Genomic DNA, 14976 nt, shown 5'->3' on the forward strand with positions numbered 1-14976 from the left:
AACACTTCAAAATTTCGTTTCTAGGCACATTTTTCACTACCGCGATGCCCCATACAACGCGGCAGTGAAAATTTCGGAGTTTTTACAACCTGACCCCATTTTATTTTTTTATTTCTTTTAGCAAATATACTACTAGGTTGTTCACCTAGTAGCTGTTATATATAATAAATCCCAAATTGGGTAAAAGTTACAAAATGTTCAAGTGAACTACAAACAAACAATACGACAAAGAAATCCAATGGCTATTGCTACCAAATACAATGTATCACTAGAGTGATGAAAGTTGGAAAATACAAAGCTAGTGATTTGAAACGTCCAATTGTTGTCGTCGACCATGAATTCACACACCAGTTGCCAACAATTTGTTGTAGCACCTACAAAACTCTCACCAGGCGCCATTTGTTGCAAACAAAGGAGTAGGTATGTTTAAATCCAGTAGTTGTAAAGCAAATCAATTTGGACATTGTGAAATTTGGGCTGAAACATTCCAGCATCATTTTTTATACAGTGAACATGCATTTGAGATTTCTTTGGTTGAGTTCCAGCATGTAGTTGTAAATTTTAACCAACCACCCAGTTAATGATGAAGATCCCTCTGTCCATCGAAGAGCCTGTGACCAATGTGCTTCCTATTGTATAGTGAATTGCTGCCTTGTTGAAGTATTGTTGATGTAATTTGTCGAACCAAACCCAGAATGAGCATGATAACATGCTAATACCACTGTGTATTGATTCGAAAAGATACATAAAGTTAATAACTTCAAAATAACTTAAGCAGTGGAGAGATGTTGTGCAGAAATAGTAGAACTTGTTCTTCATTTGTAATGTTGCTCCGTTGAAGTAGTCGTAGAAGAATACTTGCAGTTGCAGCCTCAACGAATACTTATCACTGTGAATTGACACAACCAGAGACAGACATTCAACAACTCCAAAACCAAATGTGTTGTGCTTTAACTGTAGTGTTCCATATTGTTGTGAGTTCCCTGTTCTCCAACAACCCCTGCTCGAATCCAGCTTGATAGATCTGATGAAATTTTGTTTGTTGATGTATTGGGAGATGCTCAACAGCAGGTGAAGTGTGAATGAATAATTATGTATTCTTGCTGGAGAAAACATGACTTGTAGCACCATGTCAATTGTATCCACTCTATGTAGATGCATTAACCAACTGAAGCTATATCTGCTTCCTGCAAACAAGTTAGTAGGACAGTTTCTGCTACCAGGTTATTTTATGTTCTGGTAGCAGTGAGTAACATTGGTTGTTGATTGTCGATGGAATGTTGTGGGTTCAACCTTGTTGGTATGTCATTGTTGTGTTCCTAATTGAACTGTTGATTGACCAAAAAAGGCATGGTGCATTCCTGATTGAACTGCTGTGTAGTATCTTTCCAGTTACTACTGTATTAATAGCTGAAAGATTCCATAAATTCCTAATCGAACCAATTTTGATTGCTCTCCAGATAATCTCCAGCTCTGTTGTTGCCAATGCATGCTTCCATTCAAATCAATTATGGTAGATTCCCTTTTTGAAGTTCCTGTTTAAAAACCAGATGCTGCTCGTGTGCTTCAAAAAGACCATGTTGTATGTGTTGAATAACTCCCATACTGAGAATGTTGACATATTAATACAACTGGGAATTGTCACAAAAAGAGACATATCAATCTCTTCAAAACAAACTGAGCAGTAGAAGTGTGTGTTGCAGAAACTGTATTGATACATATTGCTGTGAGTTGTAGCTTCAAGGTTCCTGCAGCAGTAGTAGTATAGGATTATTCTGTTAATTTCAGAAATCATAAAACCCTGCAGTTACCTCAAGTTTATAAGCTTATATCCAAATCCTGCAAAAAGTAACAAACAACTTAGGATGAAAAGTTCTTCTTCCAGGATATTGAGTGTTCTGGAAGACCGACCCCATTTTAATAAATAGCCTTTAGGGCTTTATTTGGGATGATTTTCTGGTGAGTCTAGAGAGAGGTGAGAGCATTTTAGAGAGAGAAGGAGAAAACCTAACCTCCCAATCATCCAATCTTGCACCAATCTTCAAGAATCAAGGAAGCCAATCACTAGATTATCCTTCATCCGGGTAAGTCCTACTTCTAAGATTTCATACAAGAGGTTATGAGTTAAAATATATTGTGAGGTTGGAAATAGGCCATGCATGTGACACAAAGTTGTAGTATGTGGGGTTAATAAATCATTTTGGGTAGTTTCTTGTTGAAATTGGTTGAGGGATGAAAGGATCTCCATTGTAGAGCCTTGTGGTCTATTTCACATGTTAGGTGTTTGATAAAATTCCTAAGAGAGTTACATCATGGAAATCCATCTAATTATTAACCAATTTTCACTATCTTCCTATAGATTGTTATTGCTAGAAGTGTTTGGGAGTTGTAGTAACTTAAGGAAAGCTCAGACAAGGTATGTTGGCTAAACTTTCTCTCTTAGAATCGAATTCCATAATGTTCCCGTGACTTTCAAAGTATGGGTTGTGTATTAAAATATTATAGTTTTGAGTCGTGTTTCAAATGAAAGCTAGTATGCCAAATTGTGTGCGAAAACGTCGATATGTTTAAGGCTTAAATTGCTCATATGTGTATCTAAAGTCTTAATTGAAAATATCTTGTTGTTGATAATCTATAAAAATGATTGAAAATGAAATAAGTGAATTGGGGATATAGAGTGTGGCCAACGTGCCAAGAATATAAGTTATGATTGTGGCTAGTAGTGCAAATGAAATGAGAGGATGCGATAAAGAATATGAAATGAGCCTCGACTCAATTGTTTAAAAAATATTTCAAAAATAGAATTGCCTAAAAGCTTTTGTACTCAATTCATGCCCATAAATGGCTGGTTTAACTAATACTTTGCTTTAAAAATATATCCAGCGTGATTCGAGTTCTTACACACTCAGGTATTGAAATTGTACATTGTCATTTCTGGGAAGAGTATTTCAAGAATAAATAGTGTATTGATTGTTTATTATTTTGATGTGTGTTTCTATTGCTGGTTGGTATGCCCCATTCTTTGGGAAGAAACCTTTTGTGTTTAAAGTTCCCATTACAAATGGATTTGAAGTATATGATTTCTAAAATATTCTGTATGTTGATATTTGATGGTGTCCTTGAAAATAAAAGAGGTGAAAGTGTGAAAAATAAAATACGGCCACCGTGCCAAGAATAAAGAATCTTGTGAATGGCCAAATGAGCCAAGGAACTATTGTTGTTGTGAGTGATTGGAAATACTAACGAGAATTTATATAATGTGAAAGAGTTTGAGGTGAGTATAATTGTATTTATATAACATTTGTGTTCAAATCAAAAAATAAAAATATTTTTGGAAGTATCATTAGCAAAATCGAGGAAGGGTGGGTCATAAGGCCCACACCTGAAACTACACATGTCGGTGTAGGGTGGATTGTGAATATTTCCCTTATTTGGGATGAAATTGAAATATTGGTAAAACTTTGATTATTCCCCTTAATTGGGATGAAATTAGTAGTAGCTGTGAATTGGAAAAGTCAACCCACACGGCATATGTGGGAAGGGGGCCTAGCTGATTGGGTGGAGATCGGATGCCATGTTGTGCACATGGTGGTACTACTCTTGGTAACAACTTTCTTTCGCATCACATGTCAAACCATATTTTTCGTGGGGAGATGGCCTAGCCGATCGGGCATGATTGTATTCCGTGCTAACAAAGACGGTGATATATCGGTGCTAATGATCTCCCAACCAAAAATATATATTATTTTTGTATTTTGAAAATTGTTATGTTTCAATGGGCATTTGGATATAGTTAATTGTGACTTGCTGTTTCTATGGTTTTACTTTTCTTATATGGTTATTCTATTTTAAAAGAGGACTTTTAGCTTTACATACTAGTACTATTCGACAATACTAACGTCCCTTTTTCCGGGGGCACTGCATCTTTAATAGATGCAGGTGGTTCCACAGCAGGCGACATTGATCTATTATAGCGGTACACTCTCTTCAGCTGACTTGGTGAGCCCCCTTCATTTCGGGGTCATATATCTTTTGTTTCTCATGTACTGTGTTTTGAGGTATAGTCGGGGCCTTGTTGCCGGTATTTCCATATTATCTTCAGTTGTACTTAGAGGCTCCGTAGACGGGTTATGGATGATGTTTGATGTTGGGAATTGAATTAGAACTGTTGGTATTTGGAAACATGTTTTTCATTTAATCTATAAACTCGTACTATCTTGGAAATATTGAATGATGTTGTTAATGGGAATGAAATGGAAGTGGTTAATGAAATTTTTTCAGTATTTGATTAACGGAGTACATCTCCTCTTTTCTCAGTTGAGCGCCGGTCACGCTCCCCGAGTTTGGGGCATGACAACTGCCCCTCTATCTGAGATGATAGAAACTAGAGTGTCATGCAACCTGACTATTTCCTTGATATACAACTGAGCATAGTGTTCTGCTGTGTCGGTGGCCTTAACGGGAAATAAGTGTGCTAATTTTGTGAGTCAGTCCACAATCACCCAAATCAAATCAAACTTACAAGGCGTGCGAGGGAGACCTACCACAAAGTCCATATTGATCATCTCCCACTTCCATGTTGGAATTTCTATGTTTTGTGCCAAACCACCGGGCTTCTTGTACTCGGCCTTCACTTGCTGACAATTCGGGCATCTAGCCACAAAGTCCGCTACGTTCCTCTTCATGTCATTCCACCAGTAGACTTCTTTGAGATCATGGCACATCTTCATAAAGCATGAGTGCACGGAATAATTGGAACTATGGGCCTCGGTCATGATTCTCTCTTAGAGACCGTCAACGTTCAGAACATATAATCGCCCTTGGTACCAGAGTGTACCATCATTCATGCCAAGAGAAAAAGTTGTGGTTTTGTGTTTATTAATTCCATCCAATAACGGATCATCATATTGTTTCTCCTTGACTTCCACCACGAGTGATCACTCGGCCCTATTTTGCATAACCACCCCACCTTTGCTGGAGTCCGCAAGCCGCACTCCCAAACTAGCCAACCAGTGAACTTCCTTGGCCAACGGCCTTTGGTATGCCTCCAAGTGAGCCAAACTACCCACGGATTTCCGGTAAAGAGCATCCGCCAGTACGTTAGCTTTCCCCGGATGATATATAATATTGATGTCATAGTCAACCTTGACTTCAACTCTTGAAAGCTCTTTTCACAAGAATTCGACCACTAGAATTTAGCTGCCTTTCTGCGTCAATTTAGTCAATGGAGAGGCAAGAGAAGAGAACCCCTCTACAAATCTTCTGTAGTATCCAGTTAAACCCAAGAAATTGCAAATCTCTATTGGAGTTATAGGTCGAGGCCAGTTCTTCACTACTGCAATCTTCTGAGGATCAACCTTAATTCCCTTACTAGAGACGACATGACCCAAGAAAGAAATATATTCAATCCAAAACTTACACTTCGAAAACTTTGCATACAACTTGTGCTGGCTCAGAGTTTGCAAAACTACCCTAAGATTATCGACATGGTCCTGTCGAGTTAGTGAATACACAAGGATATCATCAATGAGTGAATACACAAGGATATCGTCAATGAAAACTATCGCGAAAGAGTTGAGGAAAGGCTTGAAGACTCGATTCATAAGATCCATGAAAGTTGTCGGGGCATTCGTTAGCCCAAAATACATCACCAAAAACTCAAAGTGCCCATACTGAGTCCTGAAAGTTGTTTTTGGAATATCCTGCTCCCTGATCTTCAATTGATGATACCTCGATCTTAAGTCAATCTTTGAGAAGTACTTAGCACCTTGCAACTGATTGAACAGGTCATCTATCCTTGGCAGCAGGTACTTATTCGTGATTGTGACCTTGTTGAGAAGTCAATAGTCAATACACATCCTCAATGACCCATCTATCTTCCTTACAAAGAGAACCAGTGCGCCCCAAGGCAACACACTTGGTCTGATAAAAACCTTTTCTGACAAATCCTTCAACTACTCCTTTAGTTCCATCAATTCTGTCGGAGCCATTCTATAGGGTGGAATTGATATAGGTTGCGTGCCTGGCAACACATCGATCCCAAAATCAATCTCCCTGTCTGGTGCGATCCCAGGAAGCTCATCAGGAAAGACCTCTGGAATTCATTCACAACTAGCACGGACTCAAGTGTTGGTGCCTCAGCCTTAGTGTACGTGACTCAGACCAAGTGGTAGATACACCCCTTACTGATCATCTTTGCGTCCCTAAGGTAAGAAATAATACCCTTTGTCATGACGTCATCCCCCTTCCACTCGATGACTGGATTGTTAGCAAAATCAAACCTAACGGTTCTAGTTCGGCAATCAAGCTTGGCAAAACATGAATAAAGCCAGTCCATCCACATTATTACATCAAAATCCACCATCAACAATTCAATGAGATTGTCTGTGGAGTCTCGATCATTCACCGTGACAATACAATCCCTATAAACTTGTGCGGCTACAATAGACTCATCAACTAGAGTAGATACAAAGAACAGCTCATGAAGTTGTTCCGGTTCTATCCTGAATTCTATAGCAACATAAGGATTGACATATGAAAAGGTGGAACCAGGAGCTATAAGAGCATATACACCATGATATTGGACAGCCAATATACCTGTGACAACATTTGGAGAAGTCTCTGAACTCTGGAAACCTCTCATAACATAGAACCTGTTGGGCCGTCCCGAACTCTAGCACCACCCCTAGCTGCACCATGCCCTACGGGTGCCGAAGTACCTCGAGCCAGAGGACGTGCTCCCGAAGTACTAGCTGCTGAACTGGCCAGTTGGCCCTACCCCTACAAGCACTTTGACAGGACGAAGGGAAATCCCTCTAAATATGACCCCTAAGACCACACTCGTAGCATATGGGAAAATTCATGTAGTAGATACCTGAGTGCATCTTTCCACACCTAGGACATGGGGGCCTTCGCTGCTGCTGAAATCCCTCGCCCGATTGACCCTGCTTATAAGATCCCATGTTTCCCTGACCGGGCCTGAAATGACTCCATTGCTATTGACCGGGCCCTGGTTTTGGTACACTAGCTGACGACTGAGCAAAATATTGTGACAGTCTAGACGACCCTCCCCTGAGCACTGCCCTTCCACCACTGACAAAACTGGAAGAACCACCAAAGTTGCCGGCGGACCGGGCCTTCCTGCTACCTTCTCGCTCCATTCTGTTCTTCAATTTTTGGGCCTTTGTGGCTTGAGAAAATGCCACCTTCTTCCCATAATTCATATAAGAATTCAAGACGGTGGTAGCGTCCTTGTTGATAACCAAAGGGATAAGGCCTTGCATAAATCGGCGAACTCTGGCCTCCATGGTGGGCAACATGTGAACATCATACTTAGACAAATGCGTGAATCTCATATGGTAATATCACACACTCATACTACCTTGCTTGAGGTCCTCAATCTCAGCTGCGTGGGCTTACCTAGTCTCGACAAGCAGGAAATGGTCTATAAAAGCATCCGAAAACTCGTTCCACTTCGTCGGAGGGCTCCCCTCCTCATGGGACTCCTCCCACAATTCAAACCATGAGTACGCCACCTCTTTCAGCTGATAGGAGGCCAATTCCATTGCTTCTGTCAGTGGCATGCATCACACAAAGAGTCTTATGCATTTCATCAATAAAGTCATGGGGGTCCTCCTTGGGCATAGTACTTGTGAATACTGGTGGATACAACTGGAGGAATCGTTTTGACCTAGAATTAGTAGAATCCCCTTGGTGACTGGAAGAAGTAGGTGTAGCATTCAATCTCTTGGACTGGGAAGCCACTATCTGGGTCAACATCTGTATGGCTCCCCTAAGGTTCACATCAGAGACACTAGGACCGGTGGCTGAGGATGAAGGGGGAACTGGAATATCAGTTGGATGAGGAATCGTTGCATTCTCAGCAGGAGTAGGAAATAGCGCATTCTCAGCAGGAGTAGTAGAATCAGGGGGTGTTGTGGTTGAGGGAATATCTTCACCCCTCGAGCGCTCACCCCTCGAGCCCTTTGGCCACTCCTTGCCTTTTTCCTAGGCACCATGTACTGAAAATTTAGAATAATGCACGAGTTAAGAAGGGAACACTCTTATAATCAAGCTCGATCGCACGATCTAGAATATCAAAGAAAGGTAACATTCCTAAATGCCCAAATACCCTCATAATAATAGATGTGGTTGACAACACATCTATAAGAAGGACTCTACTAGACACGGCTCCAAGACAATCCTAGGACACTTTAAAACCTGGATCTGATACAAAACTTGTCACGTCGCATCCTTGGGGAGCGGGATCGGCGCTCAACCTATATACCCCAGTCGAGCAAGCCTACTCGATGCCTACTATCCAATCTTGCCCATGATCAATTTGAGAATCAATAACAAGAGATAGACATGAGAGGATAAAATGTGAAGTACCAATTTTCATTACTTATAGAAACTTCATTTACGATTTCCAAAATATTACAAGTTCATAGTTTAAAAGGGGAAACATGTCCAGTAACTACAACATCTCTAGTTTGTTTTCCCCAAACCAAACCACAACCCACAACATGTCTACGGATCATCTAAATGAAACAGGATAGTAGTATGAAATTGTCGGTGACAAGGCCCTGGTTGTACCTCGAAACACAAAGTATAATATCAAGTGACATAAGGCCCCGAAGCAGAATAGGGCTCACCAAATTCCGCTGAGTAGAGGGTAAGCTACTAACGAAGATCAAGGTTGCCTGCTGAGGAACCACTTGCATCCATTAAAGATGCAGCACCCCCGACAAAAGGGACGTTAGTACGTATGGAATAGTACTATTATGTAAAGGTAAATACCCTTTCATGGAATAGAGTACCAACATAAAAGGAGAGGAACATGGTATCAATAAGAAACTCAAATAATATTAAAATGCCAAGTCAAGAGCAAGGTAAAGCTTCAAGTAAATATTAATGTTTTAAGTTGGGAGATCTTTGGTACAGACACACCACCATTCTTATGGCATGGGGACCAATCTCCGCCCGATCGGCTAAGCCGTCTCACCCCAGTGTGTGCGGGTGGACATAGAAATAAAACACCACCACCATGTGTGTGACATGGTGTCTGATCACTGCCCGATCGGTTAAGCCGTCTTACCACAATGTCATGTGGGTCGACATGGTCATTTTCTAGCTATCATTTCATCCCAATTAAGGGGAACACTCTAAATACATCACCACGGAAATTTATCCCTGAATAACTCCTACGCCGGCACGTGTAGTTTCGGGATTAGGTCATTTCAACCCACCCTTACTCGATGACCTAACGATACTCCCAAAAATAATTATCATATAAAAGAGTTGTGATTCATTTCATAGATTTTTTCAATCTCTTTCACTTCATTGGCATAATTGGCCATTCACGTAAATCATTGTTCTTGGCACAATGGTCGCATTTCAATTATCTCATACTGTTATTCTTTCTTTTTCAAGGATTATCATAGGTCATAAAGAACATTTGGAAATCATGACTTTAAATATATGAGAAATAAGAGTCTTAAATACATTGAAATTTCCTTCCCAGAAGAGAGCACAATGATTTGCAATTGAAACATGGATTCAAGTCATAAGTATTAGATACAATAACCGTAATTGAAATATTTTTCCAATGGAGAGTTACATGATAGGGAAATTAGAACATGAATTGAGTACATAAGCATTCGAATAAACCAATTAGTAGAGGAAATTTGGAACAATAAGAATAGGGGCTTGAGCAACCCACATTTGGAACTTACAAGGAACTTATAGATTCTGATTCTATAGAAGGAGTTTGGCCAACATATCTCAAACTCACCCCTTAATGATACTACGATGGTCCACCACACTACACAACTTCAATCAACAACAATGCAACACAATTGTACCAATATTAGCAAGGATGTTTTACATTTTGCTAACTTGAACATTATGTCAAGCATCTAGTGTACACATTTCTCTACAGCCTTCATTGATGATATTTCTTCATCCATTGCCCACTCTTTGCCCTACCAATTCATACTACAACCAACCATAAATAGTTTAGGACCTCCAAAAACATTTTCATGTCTTACCATCAGTCAAACAAATAACTTTTCATTCTCTACAAATTCTCAGATTTTCAATTGGTGAACTTGTTCTTTCCAATCACCATCCCATAAGTTCTATCTCTAAATTCCTACTCATATATTCATTATTAAGCCATGCATTCAAGTCCAAGTAGATGGAATTACCTTTTGGGAGTAAATCTTGCAAAATCCTCACTTGAGCTGTTAGGAAGATTCCTTGAAAATCTAATGATTCCATGGTGGATTGGGTTAGTTTTAGGGTGAAATTGATGGAATGAAATACCAAATTAGTAGGGATTACTCACCTTGAAGGTGGGAGAAGTTGGGGGTCTTGAGAGAGTGGTTAGGAGCTCCAAGAATCAGCCAAGAGGAGTGGGGGAAGTAAGCTACCAAAATGCCCTTTATAAAGGCTTCAAGCCTAACTTGTCCATCCTTGCGCGTCGCGCGGACATGGACGAGCTCTCGGTCAAGTTCGCATGCTGGGGCATTACTTCACTATTTTTTTAAATGGCTGGGGGTTTTCACTCGTTCAAAACCGCATGGCGCACGAGTTCAGACAAGCCCCCCAGTTGCATCCTTTCTCTATTTCTTGTTTTCCAACTTACCCTCCTTCGATACCTTGCTATAATGTAGACCCCAACTCATTTCCAAACCTTCCTATAAGTATGAAACCATGATTATACTATGCTACACTCATCCATGGACATCTGAGGTATACAAACAAAAATTGGAGATCTCGAGGCGCGATTTAAGGCCTTAAACCCTTAGCAAAACTTTCCTTGTTCCGCCTGCCTTACTTTAGTAATTTGATCATAACTTCTTGTAGAAATATCCAAATGACAATTTGTTTGATGCGTTTGAAACCAAACTCGAAGCGCTACGTTTTAGGTAGAAAATTCATGGAAAATATCTTTTTACTATGAGAGTAATACTCGCTTAAAGTCAGGTGTTGTGCAAATTGAGACATCCTTTCCACTTAATATATCCAACTTATTCCACACAAATTATTCGAACTTAATAACCTCCTTAATATGTTCAAAAACAATTTTCACATATAATTCATTATATCACGGGGCCTTACACTCCGGTAATTTGGATATTTGGGTAATAGCTCATAGTTTTAATTGAGGTGTCTAAATAAAAATTATGACAACTTTAAGTGTTGCCTATGTATTTGGAAAACGTCTCAAAGAAAGAAAGAAAGAAAGAATGAATGAAAGAAAGAAATAAAAAGAAGAAGAAGAAGAAGAAGAAGAAGAAGAAGAAGAAGAAGAAAGATGGTTGTGTGTGCAACTATGGTGGGAGCCCTTCCGGGAGTGGGTATACTGAGATGCGCTCAACTTGCCCTTCTTTCTGAACCTCATCACACCCTTCATGGGTGAAACCCGGAGCAATACCCTCTCTCTAATCATGAATAAAACATCACAAACTCTACGGCCATCATAACTCTTTTTCCTATACTGAGTGGTGCGAAGTCGATCCTGAATAATCTTGACCTTATCCAAGGCATCATGAACCAAATCCGTACCCAACAATTGAGCCTCTCCCAACTCGAACCATCCAACTGGCGAACGACACCGTCTCCCGTATAATGCCTCATAGGGAGCCATCTTAATGCTCGACTGGTAGTTGTTGTTGCATGAAAACTTCGTAAGCGGCAAGAACGGATCCAATGGACCCCCAAAATTCATAACGCAAGCGCGAAGCATATCCTCCAATATCTGAATAGTACGCTCGGATTATCCATCTGTCTGGGGGTGAAATGTTGTATTTAACTCAACCCGTGTGCCCAACTCAAGTTGTACGACCCTCCAGAAGTGTGAGATGAACCACGTACCTCGATCAAAAATGAAAGACACGGGCACACCGTGAAGACATACGATCTCGCGGATGTAGATCCCAGCTAACCGCTCTGAAGAATAGGCAACTGCCACTGGAATGCAATGTGCCGACTTGGTCAACCTGCCCACAATGACCCATACCACATCGAACTTCTTCTGTGTTCGTGGAAGACCGAGAACAAAATACATGGTAATACTCTCCCACGTCCACTTCCATTCAGGAATCTCCAGCCTCTGAAGCAAACCATCAGGCCTCTGATGCTCGTACTTTACTCGTTGATAGTTCAGACACCGAGCTACGTATGAAACTATATCCTTATTCATCCTCCTCCACCAATAATGCTGCCGCAAGTCCTGATACATCTTGGCGGCACCCGGGTGAATAGAATACTGAGAACTGTGGGCCTCCTCAAGAATTAACTCACGAAGCCCGTCCACATTGGGCACACAAATATGACCCTACATATGTAAAACCCCATCATCTCCAATAGTAACCTGCTTGGCACCGCCGTGCCGCATCGTGTCCTTAAGGACAAACAAATGGGGTTCATCATACTGACGTTCTCTGATGCGCTCAAACAAGGAAGACCGAGGAACTTTGCAAGCTAGAACACGACTGGGCTCCGAAATATCTAACTTCACAAACTGATTGGCCAAAGTATGAACTCTAATTCTAACGGCCTCTCCCCAACTGGAATATACTCAAGGCTACGCATACTCATAGCCTTTCTACTCAAGGAATCGGCCATCACATTAGCCTTCCCGGGATGATACAAAATGGTGATATCATAGTCTATCAACAGCTCCAACCACCTCATCTTCCTCAAGTTAAGATCTTTTTGTTTGAACAAATACTGTAGACTCCGATGATTCGTGAATACCTCACATGATACACCCTAAAGATAGTGCCTCCAAATATTTAGCGCATGAACAATGGATGCTAAATTTAAGTTATGAATAGGATAATTCTTCTTATGAATCTTCAACTTCCGCAACGCGTATGCAATCACCTTGCCATCCTGCATCAATACTGTACCGAGCCCAATACGAGATGCATTACAATACACCATGACCCTGAACCTGTGGGTAACACCAACACTGGTGCCTTAGTCAAAGCAGTATTGAGCTTATGAAAGCTCAACTCACACTCATCCGACCATCTGAATGGGGCACCCTTCTGGGTCAATCTTATCAATTGGGATGCTATGGATGAAAACCCCTCCACGAACCGGCGATAATAACCCGCAAAACCCAGGAAACTCTGGATCTCTGTAGCTAAAGTAGGTCTAGGCCAGTTCTGGACTGCCTCAATCTTCTTAGGGTCAACTTTTATGCCCTCTGCTGATACAACTTGCCCCAAAAAGGCGACTGCATCTAACCGGAACTCACACTTTGAAAACATGGCATATAACTGATTATTCTTCAAGGTGTAAAGCACACTTCGAAGATGCTGCTCATGTTCCTCTCGACTGCTGGAGTAAATCAAGATATCATCAATGAATACAACCACAAAAGAATCCAAATAAGGCTTGAACACCCGGTTCATCAAATCCATAAACGCTGCTGGGGCATTTGTCAACCCAAATGACATCACTAGGAACTCATAATGCCCATACCGAGTCTGAAAAGTTGTCTTAGGGACATTCGATGCTCTAATCTTCAACTGATGGTAGCCAGACCTTAAATCAATCTTCGAAAACACTTTGGCACCCTGAAGCTGATCAAATAAGTCATCAGTCCTCGGCAACAAATATTTGTTCTTGATAGTGACCTTTTTCAACTGCCGATAATCTATACACATCCCCATCGACCAATCTTTCTTCTTCACGAACAACATGGGCGCACCCCAGGTGAGACACTAGGTCTAATGAATCCCTTGTCAAGAAAATCTTGCAACTACTCCTTCAATTCCTTCAACTCCGACGGGGCCATATGGTATGGTGGAATTGAAATGGGCTGAGTGTCCGGAGCCAAATCAATACAAAAGTCAATATCTCTGTCGGGTGGCATCCCCGGCAGATCCGCAGGAAACACTTCTGGAAACTCACGCATAACAAGTACTGACTCCATGGAAGGAACCTCCGCACTCGAATCATGAACATAGGCCAAATACGCTAGACATCCCTTCTCGACCATAAGTTGAGCCTTCACATAAGAAATAACCTTGCTAGTAGAATGGCCAGGAGTCCCTCTCCACTCTAATCGAGGCAACCCCGACATGGATAAGGTCACCGTCTTGGCGTGACAATCCAATATAGCATGATAAGGTGACAGCCAATCCATACCCAAGATAACATTAAAATCTACCATATCAACAAGTAGGAGATCTACGCTAGCCTCAAGACTCCCAATAGTAATCACACACGAGCGATAGACGTGATCTAAAATAATAAAATCTCCCACAAGCGTGGATACATATACAGGAGCACTCAAAGAATCACGAGGCACAACCAGATATAAAGCAAAATAGAATGACACGTAGGAATAAGTACAGCCCAGATCAAATAGAACTGAAGCATCTCTATGGCAAACTGAAAAAATACCGGTGATAACGGTGTTAGATGACTTGGCCTCATGCCTAGCTGGAAAAGCATAAAATCGATCTTGAGCCCCACCACTCTTACCTACGTCTTTGGGATGGCCTCTAGCTGGCTGATCTCCACCTCTAATGGTCTGACCTCCACTTCTAATGGCCTAACCTCCACCTCTAGTTGCTTAACCCCTGCCTCTAGTTGGCTGAGCGAGTGGTTTAGCAAGCGGTGCCGGAACCATGGCACGAGAACTCTGCTGTGTCATGCCGCCCAACAATCTCAAACAGAACCTCCTGATGTGACCAGTACCTCTACACTCAAAACACCCATCCTTCTTTATGGCTGCTCAAGATGAAGCTGACCCGAACGGCCGGATAACCATGGTATTAGCTCTGAATTTGAGGCGCACTGATAGGAGCTGATGGTGCACTGTAGGCTGCCTGCCCAGAATGAGGTACATAAGGACCACAACTCCCTGAAGCACTGTGACATGCCTAAAGTGTTTACTGAAATGGACTGGGAGGATGGCCTCTACCAAAAGTATCCCTACCTACAGACAAG

General features: G+C 41.3%; 1 protein-coding gene and 1 long non-coding RNA gene across 2 annotated transcripts; one reads left to right on the top strand and one right to left on the bottom strand.

The window, feature by feature from the left end:
* Window positions 1-256: 256 nt before the first annotated feature.
* On the top strand, window positions 257-2405 carry LOC138893346 (uncharacterized). Its single transcript, XR_011408701.1, has 2 exons — window positions 257-2084; window positions 2360-2405. It is a non-coding gene; the product is annotated as an uncharacterized lncRNA (long non-coding RNA).
* Window positions 2406-6157: 3752 nt separating this feature from the next.
* LOC138910293 (uncharacterized) lies at window positions 6158-6962 on the bottom strand. The gene is made up of 2 exons (XM_070201524.1): window positions 6875-6962; window positions 6158-6597 (listed from the first exon to the last, which is right to left on the bottom strand). The coding sequence occupies exons 1-2, from the start codon at window positions 6960-6962 to the stop codon at window positions 6158-6160; spliced, it is 528 nt and encodes a 175-aa protein (XP_070057625.1).
* Between the last annotated feature and the right edge of the window lie 8014 nt (window positions 6963-14976).

The sequence above is a fragment of the Nicotiana tomentosiformis genome, chromosome 1 (genome assembly GCF_000390325.3).
Source record: "Nicotiana tomentosiformis chromosome 1, ASM39032v3, whole genome shotgun sequence".
NCBI classification, from domain to species: domain Eukaryota; kingdom Viridiplantae; phylum Streptophyta; class Magnoliopsida; order Solanales; family Solanaceae; genus Nicotiana; species Nicotiana tomentosiformis.

Bases quoted from the DNA above. Each gene is read 5' to 3' on its own strand.
- LOC138910293 (XM_070201524.1), bottom strand. From the start codon at position 6,962: ATGGGATCTTATAAGCAGGGTCAATCGGGCGAGGGATTTCAGCAGCAG. The intron at 6,598-6,874 runs GTATCTACTACA...ATGTTGTCACAG, and splicing joins GTGTGGAAAGATGCACTCAG to GTATATTGGCTGTCCAATAT.